At 42.9% G+C, this 22,563-nt stretch overlaps 1 protein-coding gene across 1 annotated transcript in view; it reads right to left on the minus strand.

Annotated features, from left to right (window-relative positions):
* Positions 1-7,583: 7,583 nt before the first annotated feature.
* Positions 7,584-22,563, minus strand: part of ELOVL5 (ELOVL fatty acid elongase 5) — a 517,949-nt gene continuing 502,969 nt past the window's right edge. The window contains exon 8 of the mRNA XM_078647945.1: positions 7,584-10,197. Within this exon, the coding sequence (XP_078504071.1) occupies positions 10,066-10,197 (132 nt within the window). The 3' untranslated portion in view covers positions 7,584-10,065. The remainder of the gene's footprint in view (positions 10,198-22,563) is intronic.

Raw genomic sequence — 22,563 nt, forward strand, 5'->3', positions numbered from 1 at the left:
TTCACCCTCTTTCACTGTCCTCCTCAATATCTGAGGGAACCCTTACACCACTACATTCATGCCGCCCATCCATTCACAGAACTCAGTGTCCTTTCCCCAACCTCATGAGAATGCCCCCATCAGGTTGCCTAGCCTCTATGCCACTCCACCCATGGACACAGATCCCTCATTACATTTCCTGGGTCAGCCCTATGCATTGACCCCTACTGAAGTTATACCCAAGCAACCAGAGAAAGTGTACTTGCATATAGATCAGACCGGAGGATCGCCCTCCAACCGTTTGCCAAGCTTCTATACCACTCCACTAATGGACGTGGATCCCACACCATTCCTTCCGGCTCAGCATCTTGAATTGACCACTTCTGAAGTTACTGCCAAGCAAATGAATGGAGAACATGATCTTGCTTACTGAACAAACAGGTGGATCACCCCCCATAATGGATCACACGCCCATACCTATTGTAAATACCCCCAAGCAATTGGAGATCATGCATAATGACTCTACAGGCGGATCGCCTTCCCTAACCGATCATACGCCTACTCCTCCTACCTACTCCCCCAATCCCGTCTGGATCAATCAACTCAATGAGTTAGCCATTAGCCTATCCCATATTAAGGTTGAAATGCACAACCTTTCTATTATCACGAAAAATCTTCTTATCTTACACAAAGCCACCAACGACACCGTGAATCAAATCAGTCTCCAAACGAGAAACTACATCCCTATGAATGCTCACACTAACTACTCTAGTCAGCCTAACCAAATCAACGTCCAGTCTAGTAGATGCATGTCCAAGTTCACACTCCCCTTAAACACTAAGCTTAACCTCTCCTCCGAGGCCTAGGAGGTCAAACGATGAACTATCTGACAGAGACATAGACGACCTCCTCACATCCTACACCCAGGATACTGACAATAGTGAGTCCCATTGTGACACTATTCAAACCATTGTTACCAATCCCCTCAGAGAACCGACTCCCAATAACAGATCGGTAAATAGAGATAACCTCACAAATATCAACTTAGAACAGATTACCTTAAACCACTCGATTAACAAGTTGAAGTGTGGGCTCATTAATTTCAGATCTGCTAGCAAACATGCTACTGATATATTCAATCTCATTCTAGAGAATGATTTAGACATTATGGTACTCACTGAAACCTGGCTAAATAGCTCGTCCTCACCCATTCTCGACTTACTGGTTCCTCCTTCCCATGACCTAATCCGACTTGATAGAATCGGGAAAAAAGGGGGAGGGGTAGCCTGCATTTATCGTAACTCAATATCAGTCAAGCAAGCGGACTCCATCGGGTTATCCTCCTGTGATTATCTATGCATCAATATCTCTGATACTAGGAGCATCGCCAGCAAGCTACACATTTTCTACCACCCCCCCTGGCGATAATTTGACTTGTATCAATGAGATTATGGAGATCATGGCATCCAAAGCCAACTCACTAGTTAGTCATATTTTCTTGGGTGACTTCAACCTCCACTGGAACAACGCAAATGATCATATTGTAGGCTGTCTTAAAGATTTTCTGTCTGAACAGGAGCTATCTTAATACTGTGACAGCCCAATGCATAAAAAGGGAGAGACTTTGGACCTCATCATTGCAAAATCAAACATCGTCCTAATAGAATCCATCACTCCATGCGATTGGTCTGATCATTATTGCATCTTCTTCTCCATCAATATCTAAGTTACTCATAAAAGAGACCAACTCTCAAAATCAAGGCAATGGAAACAGAACTTAAAAAATATCAACCCCATCTCCTTGGTAAACAGTTGCAACTCTGCTATGACCCTCATGACAGACATGACTTATGTACATAACCTCACAACCTTCTACAATGCCACGCTACTCGAAATTCTGGACTCTACAGCGCCCCTCCAAGAAAAAAACGTCTCCTCTAAGATTTCCAAGCATTGGTTTAGTAGTAAATGTTTTTATTGAAGAATTCAACACATTTCAGGCATCAACAATCACGAACACCTGTCGATCAGTTCAGTAGAGCTAGGGCGCGAGTACATCAGAGGGCAGGGTATGCAGCATATAGAAATCGTAGTTATACACAGCAAGCCGCCTACAACCCAATCGGGCTGGCAAGCCTTGGTTTAATGATGACCTGAACTCGGATCGTAGACATTTAAAGAATTGCAGAGCGTCTATGGAAATTGGCTCCTAACACTAATAACCTTGAGCACCTCGGAAGGTTAAGGAATTCTTACAATTAGGAATATTCTTAAGGCAAAGGCAGACTTTTTAAGAACTCAGCTGAACCAAGCTATCAACCGGCTAAAAAACTCTTTGAAATCGTCAAGCATCAATCATGCAATACAACTAATTCTAGGCAATTAAATGACCTGGCCACGCCTACCTGTGACGTGCTTGCCAACTTCTTCCACGAAAATACTCAGACTATCGAGCTAGACATCCAATCCAAGATGGCCCTCGCACAAACCATGGTCCAAGATCCTAATTTGGGCGCTCTATTCGAAGTACATTTTAATAATCCAGTGGAAGTTCCAAAAAACTATGCCTCTTGGCACACCTTCTCGACAATCTCGCAACAAATTACCGACAACACTCTTCAAGCAATCAACCCCTCCAATCATTTCTCTGACCCCCTGCCTCCTGCCCTGTTCAAAATTTTGAAAGCATCTATCCTATCATTATGGGCAAAAATTGTAAACGCCTCCCTGAGTCAAGGCATCAGTCCGGATTGTCTTAACACCTTGGCCGCGGCGGTAATTCCGCCGCGGCGCTGGGGGGGGTGGCCGCGTGGCGCTGCCAAGCTGGTGACGGAACCACTCCGTCACCAGCCACGGGTGGGCCGTGCTAATGACGGAGTGGTTCCGTCACGGCCCCGCCCGCCTAATAGAACGCGCCGCACAGGCGCAAAATTAATGCCACGCAGGCGCGGCGGCCGGGCTGTGACAGAACCACTCCGTCATTAGCACAGCCCACCCGTGGCTGGTGACGGAGTGGTTCCGTCACCAGCATTCAAGGGGTTAAAATAGGGCAGGTCACACCTATTCTAAAGAAAGCTGATGCCTCTGATCTAAACAACTACCGTCCTATAACCAACATCCCCACTTTGGCGAAACTATTGGAGAAATGTGTTCAAATTTAATTAGGCAACCACACTGATCATAACAACCTCTTAGACAGTCAACAATCAGGCTTCCGCCGAGGACACAGCACAGAATCTGCTCTCACAGACATTATGGATGATATACTAAAAATGCTTGACCGCAATGAATCATGCCTATTGATACTTCTTGATCTGTCCGCCGCCTTCGATACGGTCAAGCATGAAAACCTTCTGTCCATATTGGAATGTAGGATGGGCCTCTCGGGCACAGTGTTGCAATGGTTCTCCTCCTCTCTGAATAACAGATCCCAAAGAATCAAGATGAAGACTTCATTCTCGCAACCCTCTATGGTCACACTTGGTGTACCTCAGGGATCAGCCCTATCACCCATTCTATTCAACCTCCTAATGAAGCCTCAGGCGAATGCACTGAAATCAGAGAACATTCTATATCACCGTGGATAATACCCAGTTGTATCTGAAAATATCTTCGCCTGATGACTTCATTGCCCTCAACATTATTCTACTGAACACGCAAAGCTGGCTCACTAACAACCACCTCATGTTGAATACCAGAAAAACTGAATTCATTCTCATCTCTCCACCAAGCCACACTCCAAAGCTAGACTTATGGTTAAAACACCTAACCTCCTTTGACTGTGGCCCCCTCATCATTGACTCAGCTAAATCCCTAGGAATCTCCATAGACAAACACCTAAACATGCAGTCGCACATCGCTATGGCCACCAAGGGGGCTAATCACAAGATGAGTATATTAAGGAAACTCAAACCCTTCCTCCCTCAGGCAGATCTAAAAATGGCAGTACAAGCCCTAGTGCTACCAAGACTAGACTACGGAAGTACCACCCTCTGTGGGTTCCCCAAATACAAGTTGGCTCAGCTGAGAGCAGCACTGAATGCTGCGGCTAGATTGGTATCAGGAACCAAAAGAAATAGTCACATCTCACCAACCTTGAAAGCACTGAATTGGTTGCCTTACGAGGCAAGAATACACCCTAAAGTGGCCTGCATGACGCACAAAGCAATTCACAACAATACACTGCAGACCACTACGAAGTGCGAGCACTTTCCTTCTGAAACCTCAATCCTTTCATAAAAAAAGAACTGGTTGTAGAGCTTTCTCTGGGATTGCACCAAGGATTTGGAACTCGTTACCTCCACTAGTGCGTGGAATTACTTCCTTTACTGCATTAAAAAATGCAGTTAAACTACTAATGAACAAATTCATGTCCTAATTTTAATTATAGGATATCACAGAGTCATCTTTAAGATCCTATTACCACTGCCTATCTCAGATGGATCGGTTGATTCTACTGTATGTAAGACTTATATCCACTGTGAATCGTTAGAAGTTATTATATGTAGGTCTGCTAGCATATTCACTGAATGTTCATTAACTGACTATTGTACAATCTCCTGCAGAATCATGGTCCTCTATGTTTATTATTCATAGATTTATATTTCAGTGCACAAATTGTTACATTTGAATGTGTGTATACCTCCGCAACCATTTATGTTCTTATACTGTAAAGCGCTCCGATACCCTCGTGGGTCACGTTCGCGCTATATAAAACTTTATAAATAACTGCAGCACACACATGACATTTAACTTTCCAGAACCTAAAAATAGCGCTATCCCTACAAGGGTATCCTGGGGCTGAACAGATCTGTGCACCTAGCCATGCATATGGTAGGTTGGTTACTTGAACAGCCAGGTCCTGAATTCTTGTGGAATTCAAGGAAAGGAGGAGACTCTGATGTGGAGTGGGAGGCCGTTCCATTCTTTAGGAGTAACTTAAGAAAATGCCAGTCTTCCTGATCTGGTTCTCTGTATGTGAAGAATGTATACAAATATTAGTCCTGCAGAGCCCAGGTGTCTGGGTAGGTGATGGAGGGAGATGCGACTGTTCAGGAAGGTGGGGCCTTGTTTGTGTGTGCAAGGAGTTTGAGATAATAATAATATCAACAATGGTCCTGTTGGGTGTGAACCAAATTGCTTCAAATTCTGTACATATCTCTCAAAATATATTTCGACATAATTGTACTACTAATTATGACATCTAGATTCAATCATTAAGTGCAAAACCAAACAGAAAGAGGGGTCAGTAAATGTTTTAATCATCAAATTATTTTTCATTCATGATTTGTTTTTTGTTTATAACTGACACCTAAAGTATGCATGGAAATTACTTATAAACACAGCGCATCAATTCAAGTCAGTGAAAATGTGACATAAAGTGAAAAATTGTGACTAAGTGATATAACAATTAGTGATCTATATACACGTGAATGGGGAATGCTGAGGGGGGCGAAGGGATTTAAAGATTTAGAAAGCCAGTCTCTGGTTGAGTGGTTCTCAAATCCAACGCGCCATATTAGTTGGCTGTGGTATGCTGGACTCGGTTGACTGGTCCTCGTGGTATTTTTGTCGACGTTTCGACCCTATCGACGCCTTAGTTGTGGGTCTCTGGCGGGTCTTCTTCAGGACGGGGGCAGGGAAGGTGATATTGCGCCTGTTGGTTAAATTAAAAACCATCAGGTTTGGATTTTGCACAAGACTTCCATTTTAAAAGGATAAAAATTGGCTATGGGGTTAAAAATACGGAATTCCGTGAGTTACCGGATAATGAGAAACTCACCTTTGGTCCCCTCATAAGTCAGATACCATGGAATTATTATCTTGGCTGAGGTCTCATCTTCTGGGTGGACAAATCTGAATGACACAATAGAGTTGTCAGGGATATGACAATTGGGCTCTGTCTTGAGTTTTAATTAAACCCTGGGTATAGTATGAATTCCAACTCACCAAATGAGTGCAGAGTCTTGCCTCCGGTGGTTGGCTTGATTCAATCTTTTTATTCGGTGCGTTTTCCTCGTTTTGTTCAGATCGTCTATCAGTTACTTCTAACGATCTGTAGATTAAAATTCGGGTGAATCAATGCTAATACATAGTGTTCAGCATCTAGCGGATTTTAAGTTGGTGCCGGTCTCATTGTTTTGTCTATGCGCTAGCCGCTACACTCACCATATGGTAAGGGTTTCAGTATCTCTTCCGTGGGCCCGGGAAAGGATTCGGTGCGTTTACCTCGTTGCACCCAGAGTGTTCTGTCAATTATTTTCAGCAATCTGCAAATTAAGATAGGAAGTTTACTTTAAGGAGTTTGAGATAAGCACATTTTCTGGATCGGGAATGAGTGGAGCTCCCTAAGATGTTGTGTGATGTGAGTTCTGTGTGGGATGTTGCAGATGAGCCTGGCTGCCGAGTTGTGGATGGTTTGTAGCCCTCTAGTGAGTTGCTTTGTGAACCCGGCATAGAGGGTGTTCCTATAGTACAACTTGCTGGTGACTAAGGAATGAGTGACAGTTTTCTAGTGTTGCCTGAGAAACATTTGAGGATCTTTCTCAGCATCTTCAGGCTGTGGAAGCAGGATGCAGTTATGGCTTTGACTTGTGCGGTCATATCCAGTTTGCTGTCAATGGTTATTCCAAGGTTCCTGGCACGGGTTATGGGTGTGGGTTTGTGCTCTGTCAGCCGCCAGTCGGAGTCCCATGGTGAGTTGTTCTTGCCGAAGATCACTACAACAATCTTGTTGATATATTTCTTTTTTTGCAGTTTCTATTTTGTAATTCAGCTCACATTCGGTCCGAAGGTATTGGAGCATTTTACATGAACACCAGTTACATCGCACAAGGACTCATCCATTTTTGGTAGACACTGGGAGATAAAGTGATTTGCCCAGAATCAAAGGATTTTGAGCCCACATCGAGAGTCAAACCTGGTTCCCAGCTCTAAAGTCGGCAACTCTGGCCATTACACCACATCCTCTCCCTGTTTGCTGAGCATCAGATATCTGTATTTCATCCAGATAGCGACTTCAGTCATGCAGGTGGTGAACTTGCTTTTTGTGTTGGAGGTCTTGTCAAAGAGGGCGAGTATAAGTTGTGTGTTGTCGACGTGGATGAGGATGTTGATCTTGTCTGCGCAGACAACATTGTCCAGAGAGATCATGTATGCGTAGAAGAGGATAGGGGTAACTGATGAACATTGAGGCCCTCCTCAGATGAGTTTGGGGCTTCCATTTGCTATCGATATGCTATGTTCAGCTACATAGATGCCTACGTAGTTTTCCATGGAGCCCACGTGTTCTATATTTCATGGAATGTTGTGTTTTGGAGTCACTTTATGTTTGGCCTACTTCATGGATGTTTGCAGCCACCTGGAATGGACCTACACCAATTCGTTTATGCTCTTGCTTTCCTCCACACTCTACTGGTCATTCCAACTTTTGTCTTAACAGCTGTACCGACTATGACATTTGTCGAATTCAATTGTTAGTTTTCTTGGTACAAATTTATTTTCTTATCCCTAAAAATAAAGTGCTGAAATGTTACCCGAAATTTCTGAGAAAAAAAAATCTAAACAATGTAAGGCACAAAAAACACTTCAATATCAAGGCACAATGTAAATCAAAAATGTTTTATTGGTTAATGGATGATATTATTTAACAATGTAGGTATACCAAAATAAGCTCACGGGATTTGTTGTCTAAAACATTTACTGTCCACAGCACTATTTTAAATAGGATTTCAGTTGCAAGAAGAATGCAAAGACTTTGTAAACCAATGCTACAAATGAATAAACAGTAAGACTCTCGATAAACAGAAACGTGCCTCCTTTTAAACGGACATTAAACAAGTCCACAAGGCCAACATGACAGCTGGTTAATCCCCTGAAAATGATGTGCAAAATTTCAACAAAGTAAACTGATATCCAACTTTATAAATATAAAACAAAATAATAAAACTTTTGAAGCTGACAACCCTGTACTATATATTGCATGACTGGCCAAACACATCTGAAGGGTATTAAGCAGTCAAGGTTAAATGGAAACCCTCTGTGTACAGTGCCAGTAGAATGAAAAAGGAATGTGCACACTGAAACAAGGTTTTTTGTGCCAGCTCTGAGCCCCATTGATGACTTACATTGTTTAACTGTTTTTACCTCGTCTGTTATAGGGGTTTTTAATATTTTTTTCAAAACTTGGAACTTTATTTTTTACTATATTATTTTGCATTTTTCTTTGAACGAGTAAGGTGCAGAAAACATTTTTAACAAAAATGGCGATAAACCATATTAATCTACAACTCAGGTGGAGTTCAAAACGTACTTCAAGTATGCAGACTTGATCGCCTCAAAATATGGACCCTACTCTTATGTGTTCTGTTTCAGGAAGGCTTTTTTATCTACGGCATCGACCCAACTGCCTCTGTTCCTCATACCTTTGAGTCACAAAGCCCAAAGAGTGCAACAGGAACATTCTTGACAGAGGAAGAAGAAAACATCTGCATTTATTAAAGGCCACAAGTGTTTTTTTTTTTTTTTAATATACTGTCACCCTTCCCTGCCTTGCCATCTTTCCAGCCACACGAGAGAAAAATCCACTTAGCTGCTGTGCTTCAAAACCTCACCAACCTATGTACAGGCACTGCAATATAACCAAAATGGCACAATGGCAGTTCTTCACAAATGTGAACAGAACAAGAAAGTTGATTTATTGAGTAATAGGAGGTACCTGTTTTTTTTTCTCATCCCTAGAAAATAATGAAGGCATGTTGTGTCCCGACTCCTTGCAGCTACATGGAATGCAATACCCGCCTACTTTTCGAGGATTAAAACCATAAAGTAATTCAAAATAGTAAATGATGAAAGTGAAAACACGTAATTATTGTGTACTTCACTTCGTGCTAATATTCACGTTATCTAACCAGTACCTTCCCTAGCAAAGTGGTCCACTGTCTGAACATACATCCAACAAACATACTTAACTGAAAACACCCAACTTCCGATCTTTCATGATTGGTTAGACGGGTTTTACTTTCTAGAGTTCTCATTTTCTGTCTGTCATACCAGGCACGTTTGAAACACATATAATACATTATTTCGTCAGTGCATAATTTAAAAAAAAGGTTCACAAGCTGCTTTACTTCTGAAGTCAGTTTAAAGTTCAAAACTGCCCTTCGAATTTCGATGCTACTTAAAGTCCTGGGTATGGTGTGACTGTAATTATATATACAAACATACCGGTGGCTTCCATGCTACAGCACCATTCTTCCATTGGAACCTGTCTTGTAGGTCACATAAGTTTCTTAACTGAACACCTCCACACTCAAGTCTTAAACATACAGTAATGAACATACACATGAAGAACTGCCCACACATTTGTGGCACACTAATATTACATATTAGTTGCAAGTACAGAATAAAGAGCTATGATAAAAAGATAAGTGCGTCTTACAGGACTGTGACTGCATATCTGTATTCTCTTAAATAAAACGGTTGGCTAACTATTACAGCTTATTATGAAGCAGTCACTCATCAATGTCCTCCACAGATGTAAAGATATTTTCCAAATAGTTTTTAACCTCAGGATAATGAATCAACTTAAAAGCTGAAGCATTCTCTATTTTCCATTCTCTGGAATATATTGCATTGCAAGGATCATTGGGACTGGCATGTAAAAAATGTTGTTTAAGGCATATGTCTAGCTACTAAAAAAGCATCTTGCAAGTTACAGCTACATTACAAGCACAATGGCAAGTACACAAAATATGAATTTTGGAATACAGTGCTATCAAATCAAGAATCACTATTCAGCACCTATTGGATTTACTAATAAGGCAACAGCAGTGTATTTTACTACAATAATACTTTCTTCCACAGTCTAAGGAGCGGGGCTTCTACCATCCCATAGTTACAGAACATCAAATCTATTTGTGTAGTTTCAATATTTAGACATGGCTGCACTGGTTAAATCCTACATAAATCGCGTTATTCTAGCTAGGGATAGTGACTGTAGCTGTAAAAGTATTGTGCACAACTTTATTGGCTTACAATCGAATGTTTTCAATCGTATAAGATAGCAAAATAGCGTCTATTTGGTTTTCAATCCCTTCTTTGTTTCCTTTGCTTCACATTGTTGTCCAGGGAAGAGCCGTTTTTGGTGTACCCATTCACAGAACTTGTGGACCCATTCTGATACTCTTTCCTTTTTGAGGACGTCTTTTTCATGTATGTCTGGAACAGATAAAGGTACATGGGATTTTAAATAACATGTTTCAGTAGGATTGGCAAAGCGATGAAAATACATTATGGATATTCGCGAAATGCTTACCTCCATTCAAACAGTAATATCTTGAGTGTACCTATAAACCTTTTGCATTAAATGAACTATAATACACTGGAGCTTGCAATGCCTGTAGAAAAAAACCTCTCTGTAATTTCCTTATTACAGGCAAGATGTGATGCATCTACTGGCATGTAATAAAGAAATTATACAGCTTTTAAACTGCAATAAGTTATTCCATTTGAGTTCTGACGTCATAGAGCATAATTATAGCCACAGTTTAAACAAAGACAAGCATTTGCAATGCAATAGGTCTCGCAGCATTAAAATTTGAGCTATTGGCATTGTATATAACAATGTGTTGCATAAATTTGTTATGAAAGTCTGTATTGCTTTAGGAAGATTTTTTGGTAGATGTTAGTTGTTGCTGAAGGTGGTGGAAGAAAGAGGCATGCGGTAGAATCAATATTCGTCAATCTCGGTATTCCGGAACACAGCATTTGGCGGTAGCAGTGAGTTCCTAAGAAAACCTTTGGGCCCGCCATCTTTTGTCTACTGAAGCACGGTACACTGGTGTTTAAATGCACACTACCATTAGAATCCCATGTTCTATCACAGAGTGCGTCGGACTCGCCACTTCAAACACGTGGTACAAAAAGCTACAGAAAAACAGAAGCCTGTTCGATCCAGCCGCAAAGGGCCACGTGCGCGTTCCATAATGTAATCAGGCCTCATCCCAGATGGGTATTTGCAGCCCATGATCTGACACCTATTGATCACCTGTTAGTACCTGCCGGGCCTCTCAGCCTGATGCTGAGGGGCAGGAGAGAGATCCAATCAGCGTCCACTAATGGGATTGCTGCCTGGTACATTAGAGGCTGTTGGAGTCTTTCTCCTCACAGCCCTGTCAACGCGCATTTGCTCATAACCCCATTATTTGTTAGCACCCATAGAGGCACTTGCATCCTACATCCTTTGTTTGCACATATCCTCCAGTCCATCCATGTTGCACCTCATCTCTTTCCTCTCCAGCACCATTTTTTTCACTCTCCTAAATGCACTTCCTCACATTTCCTTCAATTCACCCCCCAAACAGTGCATCCACTCCCCTGTAAGCACTGCATTTTATTTTACTTTCAACTTGTCAGTATTCTGATAACTGTGTACCTCCTTCACACACATTGGCACAGAATCAAAAGTGCAACCAGAATATGTGATCATTGCGCTGTGCGCTTTGCAGAGAGGCCAAGGATTGGATGATCATCTATTCTGACCACCATTCTGACCGACAGACAGGCAATGTCAGAAACTCAAACTGCCTTAATTCAGCCTCAACTCCAGAGCTCTCAATCGTGGCGTTTTAAAAATACCATGGAGGTGACTCATTTCAAAGTATGCACTATACAAGAGTAATATGCTACGTGACAAAAAATAAAGAAACTTATCACCCTTCAAATAGCAAACATATTTATGAAACACAAGATTAAGTAAAGCATGTTAGATATAAACAGGAACAGCGTGGATTACCTTCACTTTTTTTAAATTCATTCTTCAGAAATTGATCAGGGTTTGTGACTGAAAAGTTAAGGACATGAATGAAAGGTTCAATGTCTGGTTTTAATTACTATTGGATCTGAGGCCCGGACGGACCAGCCCCACTTAAAGCCCTGACTCTAAATACATTTTGCCATTGGTACTGTCCTCTGCGGATTATTTTTCACTATTTCCGTATTTACACAAACGTGTAGTAAATGTTTGGCTGCTGTCATTGCAACCCAGCAGAGGTTCAAAACCCATAGGTGAAATGTGTCACTCCTGTTCTGTCTGCGGCTGAACACTGCCACAGAGAGGTCCGGTGTGGCCATTCTGTGACATAGAAATGAGTCGATGCACACGTGTTTGGTTGGCACATGCCTGCATCCAAGTGGCCTCTTTCTATCAGCATTGGCACAGTCTGACATTATGCTGGCGTATAAACATCTCCATGCCACTGGAATCAAGCTATCCTGTCTGATGAGGGCTGAAAGTCCGAAACCGGTCCTAGGATGTTTGTTTCCAGTCCAGGGAGGACCTGGCTTGGCAGTTCGGGCTGGACTGTTCCCATGGGGCACAGGGTCAAGACTGATTTGCATATGGCTGGGTTCAAACTGGAATGGCATGGGGAGCAAATAACCAATGGATTTAGGCCCAGATCTCTGTACTGGGGTGAATGTATGACATTGTTCTGCATTCTGTCCATTAACTGTTGTTTTTGCATTTGGCGTATAAACAGTGGCAGCTCACACCTCGGGGTCAGAGCGTCAAGTAGGTGCAGGGAGTAGTAGCATCTGCTGGAGCTGTTTTGCTTCGGTGTCCCTGTCTTTGACTCCCTGCTTTGGTTTCAGGGGCCTTAAATCTAGGAGCAAAGACACCCTGTTTGAGTCTGGTTTACTTTCCACTTCCAGCATCTCCCACAGTCCCTCTGCAGCAACTAGAAGCCTGTTGAGGGCCCATAAGTGCAACAGGAGGGTCAACCAATGACTGTCACTGGGTTCAAAGTGACTGGGTCATTTCCACTGCCCCTCACAGTTTGGTAATTCAATAAATATCCATGCTCTCTCTACCATCATCCTATGAGGGAGGTCTGCTGTAGTTCTACGACAAACTTAATTCAGTATCCGATCATGGGGAAGGCAATATTGTACATTTATAACGACTTTCATAATAATAATATTATTTTCATTATCGTATTATTATTATTATTATTAACATCCTCATAATTATAATTGTAGCCTCGAAGCCCGGATTAGCGCCGCTGCGCTGTGAAGTCTTCTCAGACTAAACCACAGGGATGAGCCGGGGTTTAAAGCTGCGTCTCTTCGTTAATCACTGTTCCCTCTCCGCGCGCACTGGACAATGAGCGAAAACGAAACCTGTCGTGGGGCGGGACTTCCGTCTTGGGAAGCCCAAGGAGTGCCTGGCCAGGAGAGGAGCAGTGGAGACGCGGGGCTCCCATGCCCCAGGGAGAGCCCCGCGGTGGCGGCTGAAGTCCGGAGTGGCGGTAAGTGGGCCTTAGTTGTAGGAGGGGGTCTTGGTGCATGTGTGTGTGTGTGTGTGTGTGCGCGTGTGTGTGCACGCGTGTGTGTATGTGTGCGCGTGTGTGTATGTGTGCGGCGGGGGGGGAGGTCGGTGCACTGGTGTGTGTGTGTGTGTGTGTGTGTATGTGTGCGACGGGGGGAGGTGTGTCTCTGTGTGTGTGTATGTGTGTGTGCGTGCGTTCGTGCATGTGTCTCTGTGTGTGCGTATGCGTGTGTGTTGGAGCTTTCCAGGAGACCGGACACGGCCACAGCGTGCGCGCGCGCGTGGCCCGCTCCGATCGCCATGCGCTTGGCCAGGTCCTGTCTCCTGGAAAGCTGCGTCGGTAACAATAGGTCTCTGGCGAGACCGCGCTTTCGCGCGGTTAACGCCACGAGACCTATAAAGGGGGAACTGCATTTTAAGTCTTATGGTACGGTTTTCTCAAATGAAAAGTTGTTATGGCAACAATATAATCCCCCAAGCTATAGGTCCTTACAGAAAAGATAGAAACTGTGCATGCTTCAACAAAGTATTTTAAAAATCTGACATACATGAAACCGACCCCAATATACTTTGGTAAAAAATTACTAACTTTCTTTTAGTATGTTTGACTTGCAGTACTGCTTTTGCCCTAATTCCTTGTGTTTACTATGAATACATAACAGCAAGACACTAAGGATTTCAGCCATATGTGGGGAGGGTGATCCATATATTATAAGGAATAACATAACCCCTGTTGTACATTAAAAGGATACTGCAAGACACCCTCATGTTTCATGAACTTATAAAGGAACTCATCTTTCAGCCTTGTTCCTCTTTATGGTTATGGAACTCTTCGGTGACTTGCAATAGCCTTATAATGTACGGCAGGGGGTACTTTAACCCATATATAAATCAATGGTGGCATTCACCTTTTTTCTGGACAGGAGAAAGATGGACTTGTAACATCACTCACAGGGAGTTATTGAATGGAGTCAGGGGGGGCATTTCTACACGTCAACTGGTGCGTGTACCTACCTGCTGGTCCGGTGACTTGGCCTGCTGCATCTGGGGGGCCAACGCTCTGTGTCTCACTGCCGCCGCTTCCCTCCACCTCGCGGCCGGAGACTACAGATCCCAGATAGCTTAGCGGTCACTTCCGGTTTTCGCCACCATCGCGCCTGGATGCGCTATTAAAGAGGAGAGGCTCCCTCCGCATCGCGGGACGCCGGTGGGACTCGCCGGGCTAAGCCCGAGCAAAGGGCGGGCCATCTGCGGCCGTCCGGGGCAGGACGAGGTTGGGCTGGGCCATGGACCTTGCTTTCTGAACATTGTAGCTGAGCTCCATCATCCTCGACAAAGTGAGACTTTTTAATTATTCCATGTATGTTTGTGTTAGTGTTTGAACTATAAGGTCATAGGACAAGGAGTTACATTAAGCCCATCACTACTTCATTACTGTAGTTTGGTCTTTGTGCCGGTTCCTGCATCCATAACCGAACACCTTAGAAAAATTGTCAGTACTAACAATGTCGAAAGCTAAAGCTGTTAAAATACCCCCTGCATCAGCCACGTTAGACAACTATCTTGTGAAAGTTGTGAACAAAATTAATATTGAACGGCGTAAATAGTTAGGCCGGGGGACTCCCTCTGTCTTAACGCCCACATCACCTATTTCACTGTCAGTTTCCCCACCGGATGATAGTTGCGATCCCGATCAACCTGTCTTATTAAACTTGGAAGACCCAGCCCTTCCATCTATAGAACCACCATTTAATCAGGACAAACTGGGTGTTTCTCATGATTCTCCATCACAGCGCTCCCCGACCCCAAGAACACAGAGAGTATTGAGATCACGTAAGAATACACAAATTAAACGGGGTGGGGGCCGTAACAATAAAAGAGCAGAATCGCCACCCATTAGTGATGGAAGTGACACCGAGTCAGCAGTCAACAATGTCACAGTTAAAATAGACACGGAGCAACTAGATCTCCTGATTGGCATTATAGATGCAAAAATGGCCAAACTTGACCTGATCTCAGCGGAAGTAGTGAGATTAGGAGGCCTTCTAGGACCCCACATTGATATAACTGGAAGTGATAAAGCTGCTGAAAAGGGTCCGGGGGTTAACAATGAGACTTTTAAGCTTCCCAATGGGGGATCTCGTACAGTAGAACCAGCAGTATCTGTAGTCCCGGAAACCATGCGTAAAAACCCATTGCCAGCAACAGGCCCAGAGAGAAAGCTAGGAAGAGCAGAAGTGCAGAATAGTTGCCTGGTTAACTCAAAACCAGATTTACCATCGGAATGCGCACCATTTGTGGCAGTCTTAACTAATGTTTCACCTGTAAATGAGACCGGCCACTCAAATAAGCCAGAATCTCACGAATCCCTGAAGAACAAAACTGTGTCATGGCTTAACCGTGAGTGTGGGTTTCCAGCGGCTTTATCACACCAGATTTTAACTACTAGAAGAGTCTCCTGGATAGGCAGATCTCATAGGAATATTAGTGGCGACTGTGTGATTATTAATTTTAGAAATCCACATCTTGCAAATACTGCACTGTTAAGAGCCACCTCTCTATCCCATAACGAGCAGGGTATTACACTTCGACCACTGGGATACTTTTACAGGCATTTAACCCAGCAGCCCCTAAATAATTCTTTCAGGGGCAGAGGTAATAGCATTGATGGGGCCACTGGCTATGGGGTTGTCACATCCAACCGCTACCAACCCCTGAGTGGTTTAGACTCAAATGATTGACTCGAACTTGGCCGGGTCCATTCTCCACCTGCTGTAGAAGTCTGTTTACCGGTTGTGGAGCTGGAGGCCGGAGAAGCAAGAAACTTAATGAATGTATGTGGGGGTGATAATCCTAATACTACAGACTTTTTGGAATTGTACAAGGTGGCTGCAGTGATGGCATGGTGGCAGCTAAGGTCCCTTGTCCAGGAACCAGGTTCCTTAGCTGGAACATTGCCGGATTAAATAGTAAGGCAAATGATGCTAAGTGGAGGGACTGTCTTACTGATTATGACATCATCGGCTCCAGGAAACTTGGGACACAAAGAATACCTTTCTTTTGGACGGGTTTGCGGATTTTTGGTCGCCAGCAGCTGCTTCCCCTATGGGGAGGGCGAAGGGTGGACTCTTAACCCTTATTTCACTAAAACTTGAGAGCACTTATACCAAAGTGGAGACAGGTTCACCCTACTGCTTGGCTGTGGAAATTTCAACCAAAACCACCGGTAACTGGCTTATTGTTAACTTTTATAACTCCTTTGATAAGGCCTTTTTTAATGAACATCTAGTCAGTCTATATGATTTCTTAGAATTGTATAATGCAAATAGCACAAATTGTTATTCGGTTATAGTGCTTGGAGATTTTAATGTTCACTGTTGCAATGGTAATTGTTACGTCTGGGACTGTTAGGGACCAGTTAACCAAGATAATATTCACTTTGAGCATTCCCCGCAGGGATCGTATCTAGAAGAATTGGTGGCTGGAAACAACCTGATTTACCCTACCCAAAGTAGAGGGGACGTTCCAAGTTTTAAAGGCAAAGACTCTGGGTCAACTATTGATTATATCTTTGTGAGCCTAAATGTGGCAAACCGGGTTTATCAGTATACTGTTTCTTGGTCCTCATATGGCGATCACAACCCTGTAAGTCTGATTTTGATGGTTGACCTAAAGAAAAAAGATAAAATTAACCTGACAGCTGGAATGTTATATTTAAGACCCACCGACCAAGCTCGACGTCTGAAATGGTGCCGAGTGGTGCCTAAGGATTTTGCGGACAATTTATTGGCAAAGGTTGGGCAAGATATGTCTACCTGTTTAACTGATGGCATAGTCGGTGAAGAAGTCCTTATGGCCTATAGTAGAATTTGCACCCAGATCGATAGTGATCTTAAAAAAGTATTTAAGGGGCAATCTAGTAATGGGGAGAAATGGTTTGACAACAATAGTTCAATAGCCCATCGTAACCTGATGGTAGCGTTGAAATCTAACCCTCCTGACAAAGCGGAAGTAGCTGTGCTCAGGAATTCATAGAAATTGGCACAAAAAAGCGGAAAAATGAAATCAGGGAGGAGGCCTGGAATGAGCTTTTATCAATCTACGCAATCAAAAATAGCGCCAAATTTTGGTCCTTCCGCTGGTGCTCAGGAATTCATATAAATTGGCACAAAAAAGCGGAAAAATGAAATCAGGGAGGAGGCCTGGAATGAGCTTTTATCAATCTACGTAATCAAAAATAGCGCCAAATTTTGGTCCGTCGTTAACAAGCCTTTTTTCCAGGACAATTGCAACAGTGAGCTCGATTGTGGTATTCAGGAACAAGAATGGTACAGTCATTTTAAACATGTCTATGATGGGGAAGGGATGCGGGCAGGTGCAGTCCTAAATATGGAAAATTATACACTGTCATTTACAGAGCTAGAGGTAACGCAAGCCATAATGCAAATGATGAGTAATAAGGCTCCGGGACCAGATGGAGTCCCGGCAGACCTTTTTAAGGCAGATGTAAAGACCTGGGCAAAGATATTGTACAATGTCTTTGTCAACGCCTGTCATTTGGGCTTGCCTCCTCCATGGGCAAGATCTGTCATTATACCAATATATAACTAAGGGAATAGAGGTGATCCGGGTTGCTATCGCCCGATATCCTTAATTGACTCCTCAGTAAAAGTACTTGGCAGGGTGGTTTTAAGCCAACTGACTAGTTGGCTTGAGGAAACGGGAACGCTTTCTGTAGCCCAGTACGGCTTCAGAAAAGGGATGGCACGATAGATCAATGCCTAAATCTGCAACTATTGATAGGCAAATACACGGTGGCAAAGAAGGGAGCACTATTTTTGGCCTTCATGGACCTGTCCTCGGCCTTTGACCGAGTAAACAGGTCAAAGCTGTGGTCCAATCTTCTAACCATAGGCGTAGACAAAAACATCGTCTACTTTTTAGCGGACCTGCTAAGGGATTTATCTGCAACAGTGAGGTATGATCAGCGGGGTAATTGTACGGAAGGTATTCCCATTTCAAATGGAGTCAGGCAGGGGTGCATTTTGGCTCCCCTACTTTTTACACTATACATTGACAACCTGGATCCAACCCTAAATGCCTCCTGTAAAGATATCCCCCGTGCAGGGAAACGCATGATTCCCGCACTTTTACATGCGGATGACGCCGCCCTCTTAGCGAGAACGGCAGTGGTACTACAGTCATTATTATTCTTTTACGGCCTTTATGAAGTCATTAGACTTAAGTGTAAACTTCTCTAAATCACACATAATGGCCTTTGGTCAGAAATCGCTAAAGGTCAAAACCCTTTATTGTGAGGGACATTTACTAACCAGGGTTTCATCGTTCCCATACTTAGGAGTATTATTTGACAACCAAGGATCCTGGGAAACCCAAATTACAGCGAAAAAAACTGCCTTGACCAGAGCCACATCTGCCGTGTTGGGTTTCGCCAGGAAATTAGGAGCCAGGCCAATGAGGGCCCTAACTCAAATATATAGAGCAAAGTGCATATCACTAGCCATGTATGGGGCCGATTTGTGGGGCATTAAAAACACGAAGGCTATACAGATCATCGAAGATAGGTTTTTAAAGAACCTTCTAATTGTCCCTAAAACAACAGCCAATTATATTGTCCATCAGGAATGTGAAATTGGCTTTGTTGAAGATGCAATTGCCGTGGCACCCTTACAGAAATGGATAGCAACCTGGTTAAACCCTGATTTAGTGGTAAATCACGACATCTTGAAAGATTGCATGTCACTCGACCATGGGCTGTCTATACCCTGGCTCAAATATTTTCAGAAGTTATCAGCTAAGCTAGGTAGACCAGAATTATACAACTCCCCAGAAACATTAAAGAATGGAGATATAAAATGGTCCAAGGAAACATACCTACGTCTAGCCACCATGGACAGAGAAGAGAGAGAGCTGGTAAAGGTGACAGTAAGGGCCCACCAGCTATGTAAAACAACACTATCCATGGAACCATATTTAGGCTATGTCACAAATAACAATCACCGTTTCTTATTGACCCGATTCAGATTAAATCAATTTCATTTTCTTCTTGGTGAACAGAAGGGCTGGAAGAAGGTAGATGATCTTGGGCCCTGTAGGGGGGGGGAAGTTAAATTTAATATGTATTATTTTAAGCGCCAAGGATACGGCGGATTGGACAAGGAAGCCTTCACGGGGCGGCAACCTGCCGGACAAGGTCGCATTCGAGGCCAGTACCGAGATTCCAGCGTAACGGACTAATCCTAGTAAGGTGGGGAGGAGAGGGGAATTGATCCAATAGCTGTATGTTTGTGACAAAATTTTATAAAAATTTGTTATAAAAAAAAAAAATAATCTTGGGCCCTGTACCTGCGACAGTTTTTCGGAACAGGATATCATACACTTCTTATTTTTCTGTGAGCACCTTACTGTCATTAGGAAACGTTTTATTTTTCCTATTTTAACTAACAAAGGTTTTATGCAAGTGAGATCTGCCCTTCTCTATTTGCAAATGTTGACAGATGTATGGGAAACTTTTAATATTGCTAATTTTTTATCTGCAGCTGTGAGAACCCTGAGGAAATTAACTTAATATTTTAGAATCATGTATATTTCTTATCATTGTGCTAAAATGAAATTAGTTTGTATTATTTTCATCTACTGATCTTATATGTATTTATGAGCTTAGATTGTGTTTTACATATTAGGCATTTTCAGTTGCTTTCATAATCTGTTTTTTAGAATGCTTTTATGGTTTGCACATAAACCGAATAAAGATATCTGACTGACTGACTGAATGGAGTCAGAACTAATGGTTTTATATTGTAGGTACACAAGTGCCCTATCCTCTAAACTAACTGCAGAAGACAGTCTTATTCATGGCCACAGATAGAAGGACAGTAAAGTCGTTTGAGGGGGATAACTGCTCCACCAAGCTCCTCAACAACAGTTGAATACATTTTTTTTACCAGTAGGCCTCATCCAAAGTATAGCAAGCAGATAGAGATAGATGATGCAGTGCAGGCCAGCTTAAGTTGAAGCTGCTTTGGTAATTGTTTATTCTGCATTGAGCAGCTCTCTCTCCTGCCATCAATGCTGACGGTTTTTATGGTCAATTTCAATGCTTTAAAAAGAGGGTGATCTTCAATTACTTAAACAACCATTTAACATACATTTTGGTTCTCTCTGCTGGGCGTTCAACAGCTATACCTTGGGGCAACTGGATTAATCACACGCAACATATAACTCACCCGAAATGCTGCAGCAAGAGTTCTTCTCTGCCTTTACCCAAACTAACGCATAACTCCAGTTTTGCAATCACTAACTGTAGTTACAAGGGCAATGTTAAATGCATTCTGCATTGTCCATATAGTCTACCAAGGAAAAGGACTGCTATATCTACAAGGTAAATTCAAGCAACAGAAACACATCAGGACACTGAGCTCTGGGCTTGCACCACTAAGCATCATACCACCTTACTATAAGAAATCTGTAGAAGAGACTCCTTTCTCAGGAACTCACGACCAGCCAACATTAGAGCATTGAAGAGCATATACACTTCAGAAAAGAACAAAAAGAATGGCAATTTCCAAGATAACAGCACCACGCAAGTCCCGGTGACAGAATCCGGAAAGACCGTTGCATCTTCAAGTTAAATCTTCAGCTTACAAACATATTGGAAACAACCCAATCAGCTAACTAGTTTCAATATTCAATTAATCTAAGAAGAGCTGAGATATGGTTCACTGGGTTATTAAATAGTTATGTAATTTCATACATAACATCTCTGGCCCACAATATTACTAATACCCATAATGCTCAGTAGTCAGCAGCAAACTCTGACTTACACCTCTTACATTCACATAAGACATATCTGCAATGGGAGTTGTCAATCACCAGTATTGTGCAGCCAATTAACAAACTATCACCAAATGAACATGCAAGGAATAATGGAAGATATTTGTCACACACTGCTGGTCAATCGGACGACTATAATCTTGCCCACTGCAGAAGGTGCTAAATATCAATAATGAATGTATGAATGAAATTGTGTGGTTACTTAAAACCATTACAGTATACAACATTAAAACTTGTAGCAAAAAAAAGGTGCAAGTCATTATTAAAATGCGATTTAAAAAAAAAAGAGAAACTCATAATATTTGAGACCGGACCATCAATGTGATGTGTGCACAGGCGGTGTACTCATAATGTTTTAAAAAAATAGAACAACCGGACGGGATGAAAGCTCGAAGGACCCCATAACGGATCAACTGTTCAGTGGTGGACAGACATCCGGGAAGTTGACCCTGATGCTGTGGAGCACCCGGCTGTTCGTCACACTCTGCCTGTGCAGACTTGTCCTACAAAAGTGTGCGAGTATGGTGTACAAATTTGCCAAAGTTGGTCATTTTCCTCACAATGCCCAACGTATAGAGCTGTTAAAGGGCCTTCTTTGCTGTGCGGGTGCCCAGTTGAAAAATAATAGGTCTGAGGTAAATCCTGCGGACTTGCCGCAAGGCTGGACAACATAGTAATATGTGTGCCAGGAACTCTTACTTTTTTTTTATTGGCATTTGTAACACAAAAAACTTGCAATTTCATTCAGCAAGACAATCAGCAAGCAGTATGCGGTCTACAGGTGTTATGACCTACCATGTCATATACAGCGTATATCAGATAAGATCAATAGCAGTACATTACAGTATGATGACAGTGGTTAACAAATGGTGTCCCATGTCCAGTAATATACAGTGGTATCTCGGACTCTGATGTCGGAGAGGGTATAAGTACCTGGTATGTATGTTAAAGGTTGTCTAAGTTCACAGTGTTTAGCCAGTATACAAATGGCTCCCAAAAACCCCGGGGGCGGGATCGCACTGGCAGCTGTTCCCAATATGTCTCCAGTTGCGTTTTACAGTGTGTGACGCTAATGATCCAATTTTTTGTGGTCGTGGCCTAGTCGCTCTCCAATGAATAACGATTTGGCGTTTTGCCATGATTAACAGCATCGCAGTCAGCTTCTTATGTTTGGGTGGGATTATCAGTATTGTCTCCCAGCAACGTCGCCAGCGGCGTGCAGGGTAGCTTATGACAAGTAATGGCCTGTATGTGTTGCAATGTGGGTATCTAGAAATTAGCCACCAGCCGGCAATGCCATGCCATGTGCAGGAAGTTGGCCTGCATGTCCCCGCATCGCCAGAAGCGATTATCAGGGCGCAGGCCCATTCGGTCCAATTGCGTCGGGGTCCGATACAGGCGGT

The sequence above is a fragment of the Lissotriton helveticus genome, chromosome 6, assembly GCF_964261635.1.
Source record: "Lissotriton helveticus chromosome 6, aLisHel1.1, whole genome shotgun sequence".
NCBI classification, from domain to species: domain Eukaryota; kingdom Metazoa; phylum Chordata; class Amphibia; order Caudata; family Salamandridae; genus Lissotriton; species Lissotriton helveticus.